At 44.1% G+C, this 24,282-nt stretch overlaps 1 protein-coding gene across 2 annotated transcripts in view; it reads left to right on the forward strand.

The window, feature by feature from the left end:
• LOC144508503 (cadherin-like protein 26) overlaps positions 1 to 24,282 on the forward strand; it is a 101,379-nt gene that overhangs the window by 38,992 nt on the left and 38,105 nt on the right. For both annotated transcript variants that reach the window (XM_078236481.1, XM_078236482.1), the window contains exons 9-13: positions 1,290 to 1,432; positions 3,903 to 4,136; positions 10,667 to 10,888; positions 16,252 to 16,376; positions 16,746 to 16,865. In XM_078236481.1, coding sequence (XP_078092607.1) covers positions 1,290 to 1,432; positions 3,903 to 4,136; positions 10,667 to 10,888; positions 16,252 to 16,376; positions 16,746 to 16,865 — 844 coding nt within the window. The remainder of the gene's footprint in view (positions 1 to 1,289; positions 1,433 to 3,902; positions 4,137 to 10,666; positions 10,889 to 16,251; positions 16,377 to 16,745; positions 16,866 to 24,282) is intronic.

Raw genomic sequence — 24,282 nt, forward strand, 5'->3', positions numbered from 1 at the left:
TCCAAGCTCATGTTCTGAGTTTTGCAAACATGGGTTGATCTGTAGTCTGCCTATTCTGAGAAGCTATATGGTCACAGTTTTAGATATAATCCTCCTGTCATTGCGACATACAGTCCATATATTTGATATTGCACAGGGACTGACATTCATATACCATGCTTACTCATTTGTGCGATAGGCAGAATGTATTTTTAACTTGACGGCAGCATCCCATTAGTGAAAAACACCACTCGTGTTGCCATTGCACAATAGCAGTGTGGAATGGCTAGCTTCCTCTGTTGCTGAAAGTTTTGGGATATATTTAACTCTTCCAGGGTAACTTGAGATAGACTGGGCACTTTTCAGGTCTGAAAGCAGCAGCCGTATTAACAGTTTTGTTTCTGTCCTGATGGATGCACAATGAAAAGCTCCGACAGCATGTCTCTTTTTTTCACTAAAACTATAGCAGCATTTTCATGGCACTGGCATCTGCCTGACTGTACAGAAGATTGTCTAGTATGTCCTAGCCCCTAAAAAGACATGATAAATGTAATCCAGCCAATTACTGTCTGGTTCCTTCGACAGCACCTTTCAAACACTCAACCTCTCCTTCAACAGTATCTTCCATGCCCTCAACCTCTTCCTTCAAGAGCACTTTCCAAACTCACAGCCTATACCATCTAGAAGGACAAGGGCAGCAGATGTATGGGAACATCACCACCTCCAAGTCACTCACCATCCTGACTTGGAAATATATCGTCATTCTTTCACGGTTGCTGGGTCAAAATACTGGAACTCCCGCCCTAACAGCACTGTGGGTGTATCTACACCTGAGGTACTGCAACGGTTCAAGAAGGCAGTTCATTACCACCTTCTCAAAGGCAATTAGGACAGGGCAATTAATGTTGGCCTGGACAGCAACACCCACATCCCACCCTATAAAAGAAGTTAGATTATCTCTATCTTGTCTTGTGAGTTGTCTTGATTCAGAAAACATGGTAATGTAAGTAAAAAAGAACAGTGACATTCATCAGCAAAGTCATGGAAGGAATTATCAACACGTGACACAGATACCAAATTACTAATAAACTGTAACACTAAAGCCACAAAATCTCCTGGGAGATGTGAAAAAACCAAAGTAAAACTGAGGGCAAGAAGGGGAAAACAAATCCAGAGGATTCCTCTCTGAACCCCTCAGACAAACCTCGTGCAGGAGATCCAGCTGTCATGTGTAAAAATACACGGTGATTTATCAGTGATTAAGAATCCAAATTCTTGAATAACCCCTCATGTGTCTTTTTGTTTGAAAGATACGTAAAAGCATCTGACCCAGCTGAATGGATTGCTGTAGATTCTGGCACTGGTGTTGTCTCAACAGTGAAAACACTGGATCGAGAATCACCTTACGTGAATAACAGTGTTTATACATTTACTGTCTATGCGATTGAGGAAGGTAAGTCTTCTCTCAAAAAGATTAATTTAACACTTACATATTGGGCATTTTTTTGACAGCACCGTGGATGTACCTACACTTCAGGAACTGCAGCGGTTCAAGAAGGCAGCTCACCACCACCAAAGAATGGGCAATGAATGCTGGCCTAGCCAATGACGCCCATGTTTCATAAATTAATTTTAAGATCTATACTGCTGACATTATTACGGACAACAGTTGAGCTAATGGAAGGATATGCATAGGGAGTAATATTGATCCTTTGAGAAGAATGTTGTGGTTTTTCTCGACATGAAAGGTTGTGTTGGGAATATAGAACCAAAGGAAGTCAGGCCTCTGGAGTAGAAATGAACCATTTTGATTTATATCTATATTTCAATTTTGCAATTAAGTTAAGATAGTTCTAGCAGATTGTATCCATGTTATCTGCTACTCCTCTTTACTGGGTCAGAGCTTGATTCCTTGAGACTTGCAGGGTTTCTGTGCTGTAGTCATAGAATGCAGCAAGAAAGTGAACTCAATTCTCATCACACCGTGGAGGTGGGATGGGAGGCAGGTACACTTCATTAACCAGCGTGGTGACTTACCCAGACAATCCCACCTCTCACCCATTTTGGTGGAGGAATTATATAGTGGCTTGTAGCAACATATCTGAAAATGGTGGGTCGTCAATCGAGGATGCATAGGAGCTAATTGAGAGCTCAATGAAGGGAAGAATGAGATTATTGGAAGAGTGGTATGGGAAAGTCTCAGGATCACAAGGATATCCATGGAGAGGAGGCTACAATACAGCAGGGAACTAGTGATAGAGGATTGCGAGGAATAAAAGGAGCGGAGAGCATTGGCAGAGAGTGGCTATTGCATAAGCAGAACTCAATGAGAGTTTACTCTGCAGACACTCGGGTGATTTGGAGAGTGGCTGATGGGGTTGGGGGTGCTTGTGGGGTCTTGGGGGAGGGTGAATGGGAGGTATGCACCTACAGGTGATAGTGGTGCATAAAGGGGTGTCCCGGCAGCTATTACAGTGCGGTTGGTGGCAATGAGGCCAGTCCTGGACATGAGGTTCGGTTACTCAGAGTTGGCAATGAGCAGCAGTGAGGAATGGCCACTCCAATGCAACCCTTTGGTTCCAAGGGATGCAAAGATGGTGCCCGAGTGGCAGGAAGGGTACAGAGAGGATGTGCTCACTATAGGGTCTGCCACTAAAGAATCAGCATCCTGCACATGGCACAGCGTCTATGCCACCAGAGTCTGCACTTATTAATGCAGATGCTGATTTCTGTATCCTTTTGGAAGAGAACCTATGACAGCGGGCACACCTTGCCAGCAGCAGTAAAATTGACAGTGGCACTGAACTTCTTTGCTTTTGGGTCATTTCAAAGGATGGCAGCAGACTTGCTAGTCTATTAATGCTTAAGAAAGGTGTGGAGGTGAGGAGAAAATGGCCCTTCAGTATGTAGTTAACCTCTTCCCACCTATAAATCTCTCCAGAATTTTGAAATATGCCTTAAGCAAAATAGTGAGCTGTTCCCAACTGTTTTGCAGCAATTTGTTCCATCCCTCTCCATGACAACTGCCTGAGACCAAACCACATTGTTCACACCCTCGGTGTTATATTTCATACAGAGTTGAGCTATGACTTCAAATTCCCACCATCACACAGACCGTTAATTTCCATCCCGTGACATTGTCCACCTTCATCACAACCTCAGTTTATCTACTGCTGAAAGCCTAATTTGGGCCTTTGTTCCCATGGGACTCGACTATTCCAGGGCTGTCCAGTCTCCCGTATTCTACCTTCTATATACCTAAAGCCATATCGAAAACTCTGCTGCCCTTGCCCTTATTTACATTGTTCTCAGTGACCTACATTGCAGTCAAATAACGCATTGATTTTAAATTTCACATCCTTGTTCTCAAGTACATCCGTGGCCTAACTCCTCCCTATTTCTGTAATCTCCTCCGGCTCCAAAGCCCTCCATATGCCTGCACTCATTTAATTCCGGCCTCTTGAGCATCCTCAATTTTAATTGCTCCAACATTAGTCGTTGTGCCTTCAGTTGCCAAGCACCTACCTTTTTGGAATTTCCTCCCTAAAACTCTCTGGAGTCCTCACTTTCCTGCTTCAAGATACTTCTTCAAACTGACCTGTTTGACCAAGCTTTCGATGAGCAAACTTCATATTTTCTTATGTGGTGAGGTATCATGTTTTGTTTTATAATGCTCCTGTGAAACACTTGGAACCTTAAGGACTCTATTTAAATGTAAATTATTTTGTTGTTCAAATTACGGCTTTTTTGAATAATTCTTATTTTTTACATATTTTACATCCACTTTACATCTTAGAAGTTGCCGTGGGGATTAAAATCTCCCATACTCAGCTAAATGGTTACAGAGCAATTACTCCGTCCAAGAAAAATAATAATGTGAATAGAGACTTTTTGGATTGACATCCATCTCTTCTTTACTACAGGTGAAGCTTCTACCACAGGAACTGGCACGATGTATCTTTCTCTGATTGATATTAATGACAATCTACCTTACCTTCTTGAATCATCCCAAGAGATGTGCGATGATGGTGAAGTCCAATTTATAACCATTACAGCACAAGACAATGACCTGGATCCTTTCAGTGGTCCCTTCACATTTGAACTGTTAGACAACGAACAACACATAAAGGACTTATGGAAATTAAGCAAAGCAACAGGTATATATCTATAAATCTCTTTAAATGAGATGGATGGAATATTGAAAGGAGAACAGAAAATGCTGGAAACGCTTGTACAGGCAGCATCTCCAAGAGTCATTGTGCTGAAGCATACTGACTGGGTAGACAGCCCAACATTGGGGGGAATGTGTGTTGTTGACACACTATGGTGGGCCGTTGGACCTCCCCCGGAACCTTGCAGGCAACAACCAATGAGGTTACCTGTTGGCGCCGTCCCATTAGCCAGTCCCCAATAGCATGCTGGCTCAGTGACAGGGCCTACAATACAGTAGTCTCAGCAGCACCACCAGGAGCGGTGGCCATTGCTCAGACAGGGGCCCTGCGAGCCTGCAGAGGTAGGCAAAGAAAATCTTTTTAAAAATACAGGGCAAGCCCCTCTGGGTTTTCTGCTGCGGCAGCGGGGCTGCTTTCCGCTCTTTCCATCCTCTCAGGGTGCCTTGCCTTCATTTTGTTGGCAGCCTCCTCATGTAGCAGTGGGTGATTGCCCGCAGTTGGTAAATTGCCGATGACACAATAAGATGGTCCCTAATTGGGTCTCTATTTGAGGAAATCGATTGATCGCCTCCCTGAGGCAGGCAGCCTGTCTGCTTCCGGTCCTGCTCTTGATAACGTGCTCTGATGGAGTGACCCGACACCTCGCTATTTTCCTGGTTCCCCCTGCGAGCTGGTAAAATTCAGCCTCTATCGTCATAATGGCTGAACCCATTGAGTCCACACCGGCTCTCTGCAGAGCAACCTAGTCAGTCCCGTACCTCTGCATCTTGAGCGGGGAACAGATAAATGAATATTCCAGTTTTCCAGCATCTGCAGTGTATTTTCTTTTGGTTGAAACATTTTTCATTTGTCATCCAGTGAAAAGTAGAATAGCTCCTGTGTAATGAGGCTTTGTCACCTCTTCATTTAGCACTAATGATATTTAATCAGGTAAATACATGAAGGGCAAAAGAGTAACAAGGGAGAGAGTAGGGCCTCTTAAGGATCAACAAGGTCATCGATGTGCGGATCCACAAGAGATGGGTGAGATCCTAAATTAATATTTCTCATCAGTATTTACAATTGAGAAAAGCATGGATGTTGGAGAACTTAGAACATAGAACATAGAACATTACAGCGCAGAACAGGCCCTTCGGCCCACGATGTTGCACCGACCAGTTAAAAAAAAAAAAACTGTGACCCTCCAACCTAAACCAATTTCTTTTCGTCCATGAACCTATCTACGGATCTCTTAAACGCCCCCAAACTAGGCGCATTTACTACTGATGCTGGCAGGGCATTCCAATCCCTCACCACCCTCTGGGTAAAGAACCTACCCCTGACATCGGTTCTATAACTACCCCCCCTCAATTTAAAGCCATGCCCCCTCGTGCTGGATTTCTCCATCAGAGGAAAAAGGCTATCACTATCCACCCTATCTAAACCTCTAATCATCTTATATGTTTCAATAAGATCCCCTCTTAGCCGCCGCCTTTCCAGCGAAAACAATCCCAAATCCCTCAGCCTCTCCTCATAGGATCTCCCCTCCATACCAGGCAACATCCTGGTAAACCTCCTCTGCACCCTCTCCAAAGCCTCCACATCCTTCCTGTAATGTGGGGACCAGAACTGCACACAGTACTCCAAGTGCGGCCGCACCAGAGTTGTGTACAGTTGCAACATAACGCTACGACTCCTAAATTCAATCCCCCTACCAATAAACGCCAAGACACCATATGCCTTCTTAACAACCTTATCTACTTGATTCCCAACTTTCAGGGATCTATGCACACATACACCTAGATCCCTCTGCTCCTCCACACTATTCAAAGTCCTCCCGTTAGCCCTATACTCAACACATCTGTTATTCCTACCAAAGTGAATTACCTCACACTTCTCCGCATTAAACTCCATCCGCCACCTCTCGGCCCAACTTTGCAACCTGTCTAAGTCTTCCTGCAAACTACGACACCCTTCCTCACTGTCTACCACACCACCGACTTTGGTGTCATCAGCAAATTTGCTAATCCACCCAACTATACCCTCATCCAGATCATTAATAAATATTACAAACAGCAGTGGCCCCAAAACAGATCCCTGAGGTACACCACTTGTAACCGCACTCCATGATGAATATTTACTATCAACCACCACCCTCTGTTTCCTATCCGCTAGCCAATTCCTGATCCAATTTCCTAGATCACCCCCAATCCCATACATCTGCATTTTCTGCAGAAGCCTACCATGGTGAACCTTATCAAACGCCTTACTAAAATCCATATATACCACGTCCACTGCCTTGCCCCCATCCACCTCCTTGGTCACTTTCTCAAAAAACTCAATAAGGTTAGTAAGGCACGACCTACCTGCCACAAAACCATGCTGACTATCACCTATCAATTCATTACTCTCCAAATAACTATAAATCCTATCCCTTATAATTTTTTCCAACATCTTGCCGACAACAGAAGTGAGACTCACCGGTCTATAATTCCCGGGGAAGTCTCTGTTCCCCTTCTTAAACAATGGGACAACATTCGCTAACCTCCAATCTTCTGGTACTATACCAGAGACCAACGACGACCTGAAGATCAGCGCCAGAGGCTCTGCAATCACTTCTCTTGCCTCCCAGAGAATCCTTGGATAAATCCCATCCGGACCAGGGGATTTATCTATTTTCAGACCCTCCAGAATATCCTGCACATCCTCCTTATCAACTGTAATACTGTCTATTCTACTCCCTTGCAACCCAGTGTCCTCCTCAGCTATATTCATGTCCCCTTGCGTGAACACCGAAGAGAAATATTGGTTCAATGCTTCACCAATCTCCTCCGGTTCCACACATAACTTCCCTCTGCCATCTATAACTGGCCCTAAACTTGCCCTAACCAACCTTCTGTTCTTGACATACCTATAGAACGCCTTAGGATTCTCTTTAACCCTATCCGCCAAAGTCTTCTCATGTCCCCTTTTAGCCCTTCTAAGCTCGCTCTTCAACTCCCTCTTAGCCAATCTAAAGCTTTCTAGTGCACTACCCGAGTGCTCACGTCTCATCCGAACATAAGCCTCCTTTTTCTTTTTAACCAACAAAGAAACTTTTTTGGTGCACCACGGTTCCCTAGCCCTACCAATTCCTCCTTGCCTGACAGGGACATACCTATCACAGACTCGCAGTAGCTGCTCCTTGAAAAAACTCCACATGTCGGACGTTCCCAGTCCCTGTAATCTCCTAGTCCAACCTATGTTTCCTAATTCTCTCCTAATAGCCTCATAATTACCCTTCCCCCAGCTAAAACCACTGGCCCGAGGTTCATGCCTATCCCTTTCCATCACTAAGGTGAACGTAACCGAATTGTGGTCACTATCACCAAAATGCACACCAACTTCCAAGTCTAGCACCTGGTCTGGCTCATTTCCCAGCACCAGATCCAATATAGCCTCACCTCTAGTTGGCCTGTCTACATACTGAGTCAAAAAACCTTCCTGCACGCTTTGAACAAAAACTGACCCCTCTAACGAGCTAGAGCTATAACAATTCCAGTCAATATTAGTCAAGTTAAAATCCCCCATAACAATTGCCCTATTACTTTCACTCCTAAGCAGGATTGACTCCGCAATCCTTTCCTCAACCTCTCTAGAACTTTTAGGAGGTCTATAAAAGACTCCCAACAGGGTGACCTCTCCTCTCCTATTTCTAATCTCCGCCCATACTACCTCAACAGATAAGTCCTCATCAAACCTCCTCTCTGACACTGTGATACAATCTCTGACCAATAATGCTACCCCTCCCCCTCTTCTACCTCCTTCCCTACTTCGACTAAAACATTTGAACCCCGGGACCTGCAGCATCCATTCCTGCCCCTGCTCTATCCATGTCTCTGAAATAGCCACAACTTGGGGGAATAAATAGTGATGTCTTGAGGAGTGTACATATTACAGAGAAGGAGGTGCTGGAAGTCTTAAAGCGCATCAAGGTAGGTAAATCCCCGGGACCTGATGAAGTGTATCCCAGGCCATTGTGGGAGGCTAGGGAGGAAATTGCGTGTCCCCTCGCCGAGATATTTGAATCATTGATAGTCACGGGTGAGGTGCCTGAAGATTGGAGAGTGGCAAATGTTGTGCCTTTGTTTAAAAAGGGCTGCAGGAAAAAGCCTGGGAACTACAGGCCAGTGAGCCTCACATCTGTAGTGGGTAAATTGCTGGAAGGTATTTTGAGAGACAGGATCTACAGGCATTTAGAGACGCAAGGACTGATTAGGGACAGTCAGCATGGCTTTGTGAGTGGAAAATCATGTCTCACAAATTTGATTGAGTTTTTTGAAGGGGTAACCAAGAAGGTAGATGAGGACAGGGTAGTTGATGTTGTCTACATGGACTTTAGCAAGACCTTTGACAAGGTACCGCATGGTAGGTTGTTGCATAAGGTTAAATCTCACGGGATCCAGGGTGAGGTATCTAAATGGATACAAAATTGGCTTCTTTACAGAAGCCAGAGGGTGGTTGTAGAGAGTTGTTTTTCAAACTGGAGGCCTGTGACCAGCGGTGTGCCTCAGGGATCAGTGCTGGGCCCACTGTTAGTTGTCATTGATATTAATGATTTGAATGAGAATATAGGAGTCATGGTTAGTAAGTTTGCAGATGACACTAAGATTGGTGGTATAGTGGACAGTGAAGAAAGTTATCTCCGATTGCAATGGGATCTTGATCAATTGGGCCAGTGGGCTGATGAATGGCAGATAGAGTTTAATTTAGACAAATGCGAGGTAGATTGAACCAGGGCAGGACTTACTCGGTTAATGGTAGGGCACTGGGGAGAGTTACAGAACAAAGAGATCTAGGGGTACATGTTCATAGCTCCTTGAAAGTGGAGTCACAGGTGGACAGAGTGGTGAAGAAGGCATTCGGCATGCTTGGTTTCATCGGTCAGAACATTGAATACAGGAGTTGGGACATCTTGTTGAAGTTGTACAAGACATTGGTAAGGCCACACTTGGAATACTGTGTGCAATTCTGGTCACCCTATTATAGAAAGGATATTATTAAACTTGAAAGAGTGCAGAAAAGATTTACCAGGATGCTACCGGGACTTGATGTCTCCAAAGATGTGTGGGTTAGGTTGATTGGCCATGCTAAAATTGCCCCTTAGTGTCCTGAGATGTGTAGGTTAGAGGGATTAGCGGGTAAATATGTAGGGATGTAGGGGTAGGGCGTGGGTGGGATTGTTGTCGGTGCAGACTCGATGGGCCGAATGGCCTCCTTCTGCACTGTAGTGTTTCTATGATTTCTTGATGGATTGAGTTATAAGGAGAGGTTGGATACACTGGGGCGCAGGAGGCTGAGGAGTGATCTTATAGCGGTCTTTAAAATAATGAGGGGCATAGACCAGCTAGATAGTCAATATATTTTCCCAAAGGTAGGGGAGTCTAAAACTAGAGGGCATAGGTTTAAGGTGAGAGGGGAGAGATCCAAGTGTCCAGAGGGGCAATTTTTTCACACAAAGGGTGGTGAGTGTCTGGGACAAGCTGCCAGAGGTAGTAGTAGAGGCGGATACAATTTTGTCTTTTAAAAAGCATTTAGATAGTTACATGGGTACGATGGGTATAGAGGGATATGAGCCAAATGCAGGCAATTGGGATTAGCAATTGGGTTTTAAAAAAAAGGGCGGCATGGACAAGTTGGGCCGAAGGGCCTGTTTCCATGCTGTAAACCTCTATGACTCTATAAAGCTAATTTGCACGGCTAATATCAGTCCCCACAAAATGAATGCCAGTCATCAGTCAGAAAGTAAAGATGATGGCCAGAATTTTATACCCCCACCTGCCGGAGCAGGCAAGGGGCGGACCATGGAAAGGTCTGTTGACCTTGGGTGGGACTTTATAGTTTTGGGACGAGCGAAGCTCCCGCCCAATGAATGGAATCTTCCTCCCTCTTTGCGGAGTGTTTCACAGTGGCAGGAAACGGGGTTTCCCGTTCAACACACCCCTTGCTGCCAGGAAACCCATGGTGGGGGTGTGCCATCAATGAGACCGTAAGTTCCCATCAGCATAAATGCCATCAAGATTTTGGTGACCTGTATAATCGAAGCAATTTTTAGAAAACTTTTCAAAAAGTTTTCAATTAAGTCATCTGTTTCCTTGCTGCTCGAAAGAATAAGTAATAAGTATGTTTAAACTATATTACCACTTTGTCAATCTCCTAACATTATTTTTAGGGGCGGCACTGTGGTTCACTGCTGCCTCACAGTGCCAGGGACCTGGGTTCAATTCCAGTCACTGTCGGTTTGGAGTTCGCATGTTCTCACTGTGTCTGTGTGGGTTTTCTCCGGGTGCTCTGGTTTTCTCCCACACTCCAAAGATGTGCGGGTTAGGTTGATTGGCTATGCTAAGTTCCCCCATAGTGTCAGGGCAAATACGCGGGGTTACGGGGATAGGGCCTGGGTGGGATTGTTGTCGGTGCAGGCTTGATGGGCTGAATGGCCTCCCTCTGCACCGTATGTATGGATGTATGGATTTTCATTTGGTACTCTGTTGTGTCAGGCAACACTGTTCGGCTTGTGAGGAAAAAGAGGATTCCCATTGGAGACTACACTGTGCCTGTCAAAATCCGAGATAGGCAGGGGATTACCCAGGAAAGTTCTTTGAATCTGCGTATCTGCCATTGTCTTGATGGGAAAACATGCCCTGTTCCAAAGCCTGCAACAACTATCTTATCAGGAGCTGCGATTGGATTGCTCTTTACTGGTTTATTACTCTTTCTCTGTAAGTACACACTGTTATGCAATCTCACGTGGTACATTCTTACATTCGGTTAAAAAATATTTATATCATTCAGAGGTTTCCGACTACCTGGTCGGTGCAGGATTGGAGGGCCGAAGGGCCTGTTCCTGTGCTGTAATTTGCTTTGTTCTACCTGCACTTATGTGGAGATTTAATACCTTCAAAGCTAAGGCAGTGAATTTCACATTCTAAAGGATATATGTCGTAAACATACATGTTGAAGTGATCCATCATTAAAACCTACTTCAATTTATAAAAGTAGTGAGCACTAAAAGCTTTATGTACAAAAAAGACATGCGTGTATGTCAAAATCATGTGGTCTGGTATCACAATATGAACATGTTAACAAATTCACATGAAATAACTTTGAAATTGCTTATGTCATTGAATCATAGGATGTTTCAGTGCAGGAGGAGGCCACTCAGCCCATTATGCTTGTGCAGGTTCTGAGAAAGAGTAGTCATGCTTAGCCCCATTTATCGATAACCCTGTAAGTTCCTCATCCTCACGTACCTGTCTGGATCACTTAAAATTAATCGTGAAATCAGCTTCCACAGTCGTTTCGCATTCAGTGATCCACGTGACAATAATCCTTTCAGTGAAAAAATTCTCACCACCACCCCCTCCACAACTGATTTTTTATCAGTTACCTTGAATTTATGACCTTTGGTTCTTGATACTCTTTTAAATATTAATAGTTTAAAATTTCGATTTTTCTTATTCCTAAAAGCAAATTGTTAAATTTGCCTCAGCAGCCTACTCCAACTTTCTCAATTTTCATTAATTAAGGCACCACAAGATTCTATCTTGAAAGTAGTCTATGGCTGAATTTTATGGGGGGGCGAGGGAGGGGTGTATTGCTCATTCCCCCAGAGGAAATGTCGGATGCCAGGCCGACTCACATGTCCTGTAACTATGCCACTGTGCCATCCTGAGTGGCACGGTGGCACATTGGTTAGCACTGCTGACTCATAGCGCTAGGTTCAATACCAACTATGGGTGGACTGTCTGTGTGGAGTTTGCACATTCTCCACATGTCTGCGTGGGTTTCCTCCAGGTGCTCCGGTTTCCTCCCACATGCCAAAGATGTGCGGGTTAGCTTGATTGGCCATGCTAAATTGCCCCTTAGTGTCAGGGGAATTAGCAGGGTAAATGTGGGGTTACGGGGATAGGGCCTGAGTGGGATTGTTGTCATTGTAAGCTTGATGGGCTGAAGGGCCTCCTTCTGCACTGTAGAGATTCAATGATTCTATGTAACGATAAACTGCTGTGGGGAGAGTGAACAAGGTGAGAACGACCGGTCAGCCTGATTATCTGACAGTTCAAGCAATCCCAGCAATGTCAGAAGTAGTAGTGGCTGCTGTTGAGACTGTAAGCAGCCCAGGGATGATGATAACCATGGCCTTGGAACCCAGGTTAGTCTGAGAGTTTGGACGGAGAAGGATTGGTGAGACTAGAAGGGGAGTAAGGGGGCAGGTTTGGGACCCCAGTTGGGGAGGAACAAAGTTCATCGCCTTGGGGCAGGTGTCCCCAATTTGCACTGGACAGCCCCTAAAGGCTATAGCCCCCTTTTCTTCCCGCCTTTTAAGCAGTTTGTTTAACAAAACAGTCTGCCCACTCCTGCCCGCTTGCCCATGTATTATTGCAAGGGCAGAGCCTATTATTCAGATCAACTGGCTTGGGAAAAAGCTCAGTTGACCATTAAATATTCATTTTAACATGTCAGGTGGGCTGCCGGTTCTGGCACTCATGTACTTTATTATGGGGGAATAGCTTGGGAGTGAGTGGAAAGGTGGTGGGCTTGCCACCCCTTGTATTTTACATTCCCCTTTCCCTTAAAAACACATCCTTCATAGGGGCGTAAAATCCAGCCCCGAGTGTAAAGTATGTTCCAGCATGTCCAGGTAGATGTCATCCACTATCTTTGTGACTTCCTTAAAAAAAAACTACTTTATATATGACTTGTTTTTTCGAGAAGCCATGTTGTGAATTTCTAATAGCATCTTTTCTTTCCCAGTTATCAAAAATGGCATTCTTTATGAAAGCTTCTTCCCAATAATGGATGTCCAGCTAGGTAGTCCTATAGTTCCCTTGCTTTGATTTGCCTCTTTTTCAATAAGTGAACCTAACTGAACTAGATTCCAGCCTTTGAGATCCGTGATTCTATTGAATGATCAAAGGGTCTCTTCAGACCATGGCGGGGATTTTCCAACTTCATTTACCCCACCACTTCTGCCAGTGAGGACAGAGAATTTGACGCTCAGCTAAAACTCCATTCTCTGTAGCGGGAGAATCCCATCCGAAGGCGATGTCGGAGAATTCCAGCTTATATTTTGAGGGATTTTGCTGACTATCATATTTGCTAAAGTGAACACTGATAATGTAGAGAATGGAACGTTTTCCCTTGGTACTGATTACATGATCAACTCCTCTTGGATCGGTATTGATGAGAATGTAGTGTAGAGCAAAGAAGTCAGAGAACCTTCAACAATATCAATGTGATAGTTCATTGTTTAATGTTTTTTTTGTTGAAGATTTATAAGTTGGTAATTATCAGTAGGAATTTTTGGAATTCTTTCACATGCATGTACACAGTGACAATGTTAGAAATATAAGTCCCTTTAAGAATACACCAGGGGCGGAATTTTCCCGCCCTCCCTGCCATGGGAATCGTAGTCGGGGGGACGGACCATGCAAAGGTCCATTGACCTCAGCGGGATTATCCGGTCTTGGGGTGAGTGTGGCCGGAAAATCCTCCCATGTCTTGGTCTCAGAGTGAATTAAGAGCAGGTGAATCTCATTGAAGCTTGCATTTATCTATTCTATCTATATAATAATAAGATAATTCTATCTTTTACTCTTGTTCTATACTTTTAAACCTATACTATAACTCTTACAAACTCTCTTAACACTGCTCGATTTCAATCTCTTACGTTCTACACCCTCTCCTTTCCTCTCCCCTATGTACTCTATGAACGGTACGTTTGGTCTGTATAGCACACAAGAAACAATACTTTTCTCGGTATCCTAATACATGTGATAATAAATCAAATCCACCAAATCCAAATCAAATTTAAGAGCTAAATGTCCTCCCAGGGTGGGTGCTTTCTAGACGGGGAGGATTGAAAAGGGAAGAGTGGAAAGTAGCATTCATAGTAAACTCTAGTATTATAATAAAACAGTTGTGAATCATCAGAATGTTTTCTGTTGCTGAATTCAGTCATGGATATTCACCTGTAAAACATACAGAAACTATGCAAACTGATTACATGAACAATCAGAAATGAGAGTACATCTTACTTTGAATAATGTTTATACAACAGGGACTTTCTTGATATTTAGCCAGGAATCTATTATTTATTCAGTGTCGCTAGAGTACAACATAATGTGCGATGAAAGGTCACATTCATGGCACAGAGTTTATCTTCTCAAACATGAGTCATCGGAATGAACCAACTGAAAAGAGCATGTTGGCTTTAAATGTTTTGAATTTGTTGATCTTGTATTTTTGATGGGAAACAGGCCAGATATTATTTTCTTTTAAATTCTAGTAATGCACGGTTCCTTATTTTTTTTTAATGTTATGAATTTAAAGTTTCAACTTCAAAGTAATACTTCTGTCCAGAACCCCCTTGTCTAAATAAATACAACATGGAACTGGGGGTGGGCAAGTTTACACTCATAGTCTGTGTTCAAACAAAGCAGGAAAGTGCTTTATTGCTCAAGTCGTATCTTGCCAGAATAGTCCTCTTTAGGAGGGAACTATGTTAATCCTTGAACACAGAATGCACAGAGTGGGAGGCCGAGAGTCAAAAGTTTAAAGGGAAGAATTTATTTTCTCTGCATGTTAACAGGTGAGCTGATTACATTGAATTTACCTTTCATAGATTGTCAACAGAAGAAGTGGGGGACTTAACAGGTCCATGGAGCTTCAATACGCTCCATTCTGTTTAAGGTTGAACCTTGAGCTGGAATTACACTGCTAGTTTGGCACTGGAGGAAAATAGTGTAAATACAACTTTGGATGCTGAGTAAAAATATATTTCTGTGCATCCTCTTATGGAGTGATATTGCCTACTGAAACTCAATGAGCCAGTATGGGAGTGGTTACATATTTATTGAAGAAATGTCTAAAAAACTAGGTGCATTAATGACTAAAATGGAGATTGAACTGAGGTTTATCCTTCCTGAAATAACCCTTATCCACCGGTGGTTCTAGTAAACCAGGAAATGTGCTTTATGGTGAAGTCAGAGACCATGAATTGAGTAAAGTACTCAGTCGTTCCTTGTACTTCAAGGAGTTCAGCCCTTTGTTTCGGCATGCAATATTCATAGTCACATTAGCGTATATTTTCTACTGCAAAATCATTCTTTTTATTCCCTACACAAAATATTTGTGATAGTCTATTGCTTACAATATCAGAATGTTTTAGCCATCATAATCGGTCTTTTCTCCTTGGCGAGACGTAGGATGAGAGGCGACCTAATAGAGGTATATAAGATGTTGAGAGGCATAGATCGGGTGGACTCTCAGAGGCTTTTTCCCAGGGTGGAAATGGCTGCTATGAGAGGACACAGGTTTAAGGTGCTGGGGGGTAGGTACAGAGGAAATGTTAGGGGGAAGTTTTTCACACAGAGGGTGATGGGCGAGTAGAATCGGCTGCCGTCAGTGGTGGCAGAGGCAAACTCAATAGGTCTTTTAAGAGACTCCTGGATGAGTACATGGAACTTAATAGGATGGAGGGTAATAGGTAGGCCTAGAAGGTAGGGATATGTTCGGCACAACTTGTGGGGTCGAAGGGCCTGTTTTGTGCTGTAGTTTTTCTATGTTTCTATGTTCTATGTTTCTATAATAAAATCCTCGTTTTTTGAATCTCACCGTGGCTTCGCCTCCTCCCTATTTCTGTAAACTCCACCAGTCTCACAGCCCTCTGAGATATCTGCGCTCATCTAATTCTGGCCACTTGAGTGTTCCTGGTTTTAATTGCTGTACTGTTGGTGGCTGTGCCTTTAATTGCTTATAGCCTAAACTCTGGAGTTCACTTTCAACACCACTCTGCCTCATTTTCCTCCTTTAAAGCACTCCTTAAACCCTATCATTTTTGATCATCTTATCTAATATCTCTTGTATGGCTTGGTTGTTTTAATACTCCTGTGAAGTATCTTGGGACAAATTATCTGCAAAATGTGTTAAATAAATATAAGTTGTCAATACCAAACTAGTGATACTCAGTTGTTCAAAAGAAACATAAAGGACTTTCCATCATCATCTTATTCATCAAAAGAAATGAAGCCATTTTTCAAAGACATTAACTAAGTTAATTTATTTCTTTTAAACTTTGCAGTGGGTTTTTGTTTGTTTATGTTTTGCACTTTTACACGAAAGAAGGCCCAATATTCGTTGCCTTGTAATGAACCTATGTGGACTTTGGTTAATTACAATGAGGAAGGAGGTAATGCAGATAGTCAGGTAAGCAAATGCACTGAGCTTCAAAACTGCATGAATTACAATTCCATAGTAATGCAAGTTCCTTCAATCATCCTTATTCTGCCAAGTATAAGTAATTGAATTACTGAGTGAAATACTGTCCGATACATTTTTTTACATATTGCATGACATACCTGGAACATAACTTAAGATCTTGTGCATCATTTTCATATGGTGAATGATCCGTGCATAGTTTTTTAATAATGTTTTGATTAAAAGACTAATGAAAAAAGTCAAAAATTTAAGTCTTTAATCTTTAAATTTGCTCGCTAAGTTCCACCATGCACTAGTTTTCCAAGCTGTACAATTAATCTTTCTTTAAAACGCTTGTATCTATTTTTTCTACAACAGGTAACACCATTTGATCGTTCATCTCAATTAGTTTCCAACGATACTGGATTGGGTGCTGGAAGAGATCTCTCAAATAATTCCGATGCACAAACATATGCCCAAGCTCTGCACAGAGACAAAGTAAGCAATTGTTCCTTCCATTACAATTTAATTTAATTATGTCTGGTTTAGGTGCCCTGTATTTAAAAACGTTCTTACGTAATTTTTTTAAATTTCAAAAATATACTTTATTCATAAAAACTCTGAAATAAGCCATTGCAAAACGACATTTCCGATAATTACAAACAGTGCAAAAAACACCAGTCATTTTTACAATACTTTTTGATGCTCACTTACAAGACATTATATTTATTACAGTTCAGTTCTTTCGTAATTTGTGCATTGTTGCACGAAACATGAAAAACAGACCCTGAAGAGAGGTGTATGCACTTCCTGCACCTAATCTGGGCAAACGTTGTTTTGGTCAATATTTCATGTGAAATTAATCAGGAATATTTCTTCTGATTTTCTACAAAATTGTAACCATGTTCTGGAATATTTGAAACATTTTAAGAAGTTTAGGAACAAAATAACATTACTTTTCCAGCCTGTTGAGAAGAACACACTCAAAATATATTTAAACTTACTCATGATCTGGTGATACCAATGGCATAGTGGGTTTGGGGTGAAGACTCTGGGTCTGTGCTCGTTGGAGTTTAGAAGGATGAGGGGGGGATCTTATTGAAACTCACAGGATACAGTGAGGCCTGGATAGAGTGGATGTGGAGAGGATGTTTCCACTAGTAAGAAAAACTAGAGCCAGAGGGCACAACCTCAGGTTAAAGGGATGATCCTTTAAGACAGAGATGAGGAGGAATTTCTTCAGCCAGAGAATGGTGCATCTGTGGAACTCTTTGCCGCAGGAGGCTGTGGAGGCCAGGTCTTTGAATGTCTTTAAGACAGAGATAGATAGATTCTTGATTAATAAAGGGATCAGGGATTGTGGGGAAAAGGCAGGAGAATGGGAATGAGAAAAATATCAGCCATGATTGAATGGCAGAAGAGATTCGATGGGCCAAGTGGCCTAATTCTACTCCTATATCTTGTGGTCTTATGGGTGCAATGGGGATGAGCTTCTGAAGAGGCAGCCATCGAGTTACAGGATCTAAGCAGCATTTGGCTTGACTGTGGCAAATGAAATTCAATACAAATGATGCAACATTGGAAGAAAAAAATGTAGCACACATTTAATGAATTTAATTTGAGAAAAAGTTGTACATGATCAGTGGGGGTGGGGGTGGTATTTGCTGGTAGACACAACATTGTCAGTGCTGTCACTCAGAGTTTCAATTAGTAGAACAATGACAATGCTGTTATATTTGCCAATTTAGTCAAGTATACCTCTGGGGATATCATGCTGAAACTGTATAGTACTCTGGTAAGAACTGCATAGTGCTATATAGTATAGTACTGTATAATAATCTGGGCATGGATAATAGATTATTATATGGTATTGCATAGTATAGTTGGCCGGTCGCATGGCCTAGTGGATAAGGGATGTGATTAGTGCTATAATCATTATGCTGCAATCATTTTTATGGGTGATAGATGACACAGCGGTTAGCGCTGCTGCCTCACAGTGCCAGGGACCCGGGTTCGATTATGGCCTCAGCTGACTGTCTGTGTGGAGTTTTCACATTCTTCGTGTCTGTGCGGGTTTCCTTTGGGTGCTCCAGTTTCCTCCCACAGCCCTTCCCCCGTAACCCCATGCATTTACCATGGTTAACTCACCCGCTCACCTGATTCAGGCAGCGAGAGGTAGCTATCCAGAGACTGGCTGGCAGTAGGAAAGGGAGATCAGTGAAGTTTTCAGGATGGAAAGAGGGTGTGAACCTGGGGTAGCAGGAGCCAAGATTTTCCCAAATGTGTTTATCTCCTTGGAAGGTGTGGAGGAATACTCCTAACGTTACTGGCACCAGAATGAAAGTTTAAAACACCGTGAACGTGCACGAGGCTTTCCCCACCCCACTGACCTCCCAAGTGATGGACAAGCAACCCCTCCTCCAACTGACCACTTGATCATTCCTGAACACCTGACCCCCAACTGATAACCTGATCACTCCTAAACACCTGATGCCCCTCTGCACTGACTATGTAATCCCTCCCCCAAACACCTGAACCCCACGCCCCCCCCCCCTCTCCACTCCACTGGCCAGCTGACACACCAATCACCTACACATCCCGACCACCTGCCTCCCTCAATGACTCCCCAATGATCACACCCCACTGACTTGCTGATCAACCCACCCTCCCTGGCCAGCTGACTGCCCCCCACCCAACCCCGCCCCCGCCCCCGCCCTTGCCACCCGACAAACTGACCCTCCCCCCAATCAACCGACACTCCACCAACTGATCCCTTCCTCTGACCACCCGATCGCTATTCCTCACCTGCAACCGACCACCTGACACCCCCACTCACCAATGAACTCCCCACCCTCGCCTCCCACTGACCACTAGCCAGCTGATACAACCCAACCACCTAACATCCCAACCGATATCCTCCACTGACCAACTAACCCCTATCCCCCTCACTGATCATTAGACTCTCACTCCACCCCAAAGACCACTGCTACCTACCCTCACCCTCCTCACAACAACTGACCACCCTTCCTAACTGATCAACCAACAACCCCATTCCTAATCCTACTCACATACCTTACAAACATACCTTCTCTCTAGCTCCTGTAAGTGGAACTTTAAACTTACCTGCTACTTTAAGTTACCTTAAGGTAGCTGGTGTGGTAAAAAAGGGGAGTGTAGATTACCTACCTCTGAGTCTCTAGCCTGCGGCACAAGGCCTCAGGAATGCACTGCACCAGACAGTTCTTGCCTGGCCTTAGTCAGCAGCTCGAGTGAGTAGGGAGTGGCTGGATCTCCAAGTAGGAAACTAATGACACGGTGGCAATACACTCAGATGTTCAGTGACATCGTTTTATTTACAATCATTAAACAATAATATCAGAGGCAGTTAACCATAGCCAAAAGTAATATATTTTATTGTCTCGTGCAACAAGTCCGAAGCTTGTCAACACATGACCATGTGATTATCTTCATTGTGTTACTTTTTTTTTATTGTACAACCTGCCTAAGGCCTTTTGAGACATTCTCTTATATAAATGACTCGAGGGGTTGTAAATTTTGTGTCATGATTACTTGTGCGAATGCCCATTATGATTACATCCTAAAGATATTTTTCCATAAAATCGTTGAGCTCCCCACGTTTTTTTATTATTTCAAAGGGTGTGGGCATTGCTTGGCTTGGCCGCCATTTATTGTCCTTCCATGATTGCCCTTGTGAAGTCATCTTCTTGAACCGCTGCAGGCCGTATGACATATGCAGATTTCATTGAATTTGAGGAACTTTGGGGAGTCAGGAGACAAATTAATTTCTGCAGAACTTCCAGCCTCTGGTCTGCTCTTGTTGCCAGAGTATTTATATGGCTGGTTCATGTTCTGACAATGTTCAGTTTCTGGTCAATGGTACCTCCCAGGATGTTGATGGAGGGAGATTCAGTGATAGTAATGCCATTGACTGCCAAGGGGAGATGGTTGGATTCTCTTGTTGGAGATGGTCATTGCCTGGCACTTGTGTGATGCAAACGTTACTTATTAGCCCAAGTCTAGATATTGCACAGGTCTTGTTGCATTTGGACATGGACTATTTCAGTATCTGAGCAGCCACAGGTGGTGCTGAACATTGTGCAGTCAGCAGAGAACATCCCCACTTCTGATCGTATGCTAGAAAGAAGGTCATTGATGAAGCAACTGAAGATGGTAGAGCCTCAGACACTACCCTGAGGAACTCTTACAGTGATGTCCTGGGACAGAGATGATTGACCTCAACACCCATCTTTCCTTGTGCCAGGTATGACTTCAACCAGTGGAGACATTTCCCCCAATTCTAATTGAGTCCAGTTTTGCTGGGGCTTCTTGATGCTACTCTCAGTCAAATGCTGCCTTGATGCGACGGGCAGTCACTCTCACATAATTATACTATTCTTCCATACTGTGCAGTTGCGATTTATTGGAGATGCATATTTTTGACCAGTACAGTAGGTTGTGTCCAAATAACTGCAGCACTTCCAACATCAGACCCTCGTAACTGGACACAGATACCCTGAAAGTTGCTCCAATGAGTGAAGTACAAGCACCTAACGCTGACTGTGTGAAAGGCTCAGGAAGGCTCGACATTCACGCAAATTAAGGGGCTCGCCATCAATATGGTTGGCCAATTGAGCACCTCTTCAGACACCAAAAGCACATTTCCAATGGTGGCTTCTAGGGATGCCCGCGTAAAGAATTAAAAATCTTGTATTTGAATCATTACTGGCCGGAACTTTCCACTCATTTTCATGTTGGGCGAGTTTGGCGACAGGACCAGAAAAGATCATGAGAAGGTCAAAGTCACGTTTCATGTCACCGTGAAAGCAGGATGTGATCGTCTCCTCCCCCCGTCAGTGATGGTTTCACTCAATTTTGGGGAGGTGGTGGGGGGCTGCTGGTGAGGGGGCTTCTGGAGGTGGGATGTTGCCGAGGGAAAGTCTAATTGAAAAACTTGTCAGTCATCAGTACCTCTTTGCAGTCCAAATCATTCAGCATAACTCAATTGACATGCTTGGAGTCAAACTAGTCACACAATTATGCCCACTCAAGCACCACTTATATGTGTGATTGCCACTGATTGCTTCTCAGGATTTCACCCTAGGTGTATGGATTTCCAAAATTGCTGACTGCCATGGTGTGCATATAACATTGCCTGGCTAGGCAAGCAACTATATCCCCTTAGAAATTAGCAATGGCACATTGCCCAAGGAGAGTCTTCCTAATCCTTGGTTGTGTGCAGAGCTACATATTAATCAGTGTTCCTCATGGAACAGGTTGAGTACAAGGCCTTGGAGTGAAGCTTTGGACGATGCCTGTGCCTGAGATGAGAGCTCAGGATGCAGTCGAGTGGCCAAAGCTGTCGCCACTCAGTCATGTGGTGTGGCGCAAGGGTGGTGCCAAAGCAGCATGTAAAGTAAGGACTGGGTATCAATGTGGTATTACGGATATGAATCAGTGGGCTTTGAGAAGCAACTTTAGATGATGAATGGGCAAAAAGTGGTTCTTGGGAGACAAATGCTAACCATCAAGTCTCTCTCTTTGATACTGCAGTGAGCAGAACATCAGGGACGCAGAGCCAGGTGATCTTGCTGTCATTTTTCTCGCTTAAAGGCAGGAGAAAAGTTGAAGAAGGTGTTAATTGTGGTGCCTAGCTCATCAAAGGCAGGAGCAGAACTATCAAGAAGAAGGTGTGGCAGGACCTGCACACAGAGGCTGAACTCCAGAGAGCCATCGCCTGAAAATGCATCGCTGGACCCAGGGTCTATAGACGGCACCTAACATGCCAATGTAGCCAAAGGCTACATATGTCCATGGAACTGGTTGGTCACATCTGCCACTTGCTGCAGGATTTTGCACCATAGGGGCTTGGAGGGCATCCTCTGCCAGTGTCACTGAAAGTTATTGTGATGCCCCTTCCAGGGCTCCACTGGTGACTTCTGTGGGATTTCACAACCCGCCATACACAGCTGCATCCAGGGTGTGATGGACATAGTCCATTTCAGTCAGCATCTGGCAAGCCAGGATGCAAGAACAATGGGACTTGCACAGATCTCTGGTTTTCCACAGGTGCAGGGTGCCATCGACTGCACTCACGTGGCACTCAGAGCTCCATGGCATCAAACTCTGAACTATGTGAACTGTAAGGCCTTCCACTCGCTGAATGTTCAGCTGGTCTGTGACAACACCATGAGTTCATAAGTTCATCAGATATAGGAGCAGAATTAGGCCATTCGGCCCATCAAGTCCACTCCGCAATTCCATCATGGCTGATATGCTCCTCATCCCCATTTTCCTGCCTTCTCCCTATATCCTTTCAACCCATTACCAATTAAAAATCTGTCTAACTCCTCCTTAAATTTACTCACTGTCCCAACCCTTGTTCACAGCCCTTTGGGAGAAGTAGATTCTCCTCAACTCTATTTTAAATTTGCTACCCTTTATCCTAAGTTATGACCTCTCATCCTAGAATGCCCCACCAGTGGAAGCATCCACTCCACGTCTACTTCATCCATACCTTTTACCATCTTGCATACTTCAATTTGATCTCTCGTTCTTCTAAATTCCAAAGAGTATAGGCCTAAACTGTTCAATCTCTCTTCATACGACAAACCCCTCATCTCTGGAAACAGTCTAGTGAACCTCCTCTGAACTGCCTCCAATGCCACTACATCTTTCCTCAAATAAGGACACCAAAACTGTGCACAATACTACAGGTGTGGCCTCACCAAATGCATCCTCCAAATGTTTGCTCAATTCCCAGGGAATGTGCACAATTCCTACATTCTCAGCTGCTCTGAGGTCACTGGCATCTTTCAGTGTCCTCAGAGGCTGCAAAGTTGGCTCCTCAGGGACAAGGGCTATCCACTGAGGAGGTGGCTGATGATGCGGAGGCCACAGAGTGCAGCTGAGACAAAGTACAATGTGTCTCATCCTGCAACTTGCACTTTGATGAAGCAGACCAGAGGGATGCTGAAGATGAGGTTCCAGTGCCTGGACCAGTCTTCAAGCCCCGTTTCAAAGAACCTGCAATATAATCCATGGAGGATGTCACACATTGTGGTCACTTGCTGCACCCTGCACAACCTGGCATTGCAATGGGGGAGGAACTGCCTAAGGAGGAGCTGCAGAGGCAGCATGTTTACTCCAATGAGGAGGACGTCGAAAGGGATGAGGCTGAGGAGGTCCTCGAAGGTGGGGATGTCATGAGGCAATGGGGATGTCCAGACGAGGCAGGCGAGCTCGGGAGGCATTCGTTGCTGCTAGATTTATGGAAATTGATGGGGACATTCCATTATCTTCACATGGTTTCTGTGAGCATTGCTCTCCCAGCTGACTAATGGCAGCATATATACCCTCTAGTTTAATAGTTTAATTTTTTTTTTATTGTCACAAATAGGCTTATATTACCACTGCAATTATGTTACTGTGAAAATCTCCCGGTCACCACAGTTCCATCAGCCATGCCTCGACTCACTGGCCCAGTTGATCGGGGTCCTGTTGTGGTCTTGGATGGCCTCCTTCATTGTCCACTACTCTGGCACCTGTTCGGGTGCAATGGGGGAGAGTTTGGCATGGCCAGTGCACCTGGCCAGTGCGTCTTTCGGACTGTGGGAGGAGGCTGGAGCGCCCGGAGGAAACTCAAGCAGATACGGGAGAATGTGCAGACTCCGCACAGACAGTGACTCAAGCCGGGAATCGAACCCGGGTCCCTGGCGCTGTGAGGCAGCAATGCTAACCACTGTGAAGGTGAGAGGGGAAAGCTTTAAAAGGAACCTGAGGGGCAACTCTTTCTCCCACAGGGTGGTGCGTATATGGAATGAGCTGCCAGAGGAGGTTGTAGAGGCGGATACAATTGCAACATTTAAAATACATTTGGACAAATACATGGATGGGA

The sequence above is a fragment of the Mustelus asterias genome, chromosome 20 (genome assembly GCF_964213995.1).
Source record: "Mustelus asterias chromosome 20, sMusAst1.hap1.1, whole genome shotgun sequence".
Lineage (NCBI taxonomy): Eukaryota > Metazoa > Chordata > Chondrichthyes > Carcharhiniformes > Triakidae > Mustelus > Mustelus asterias.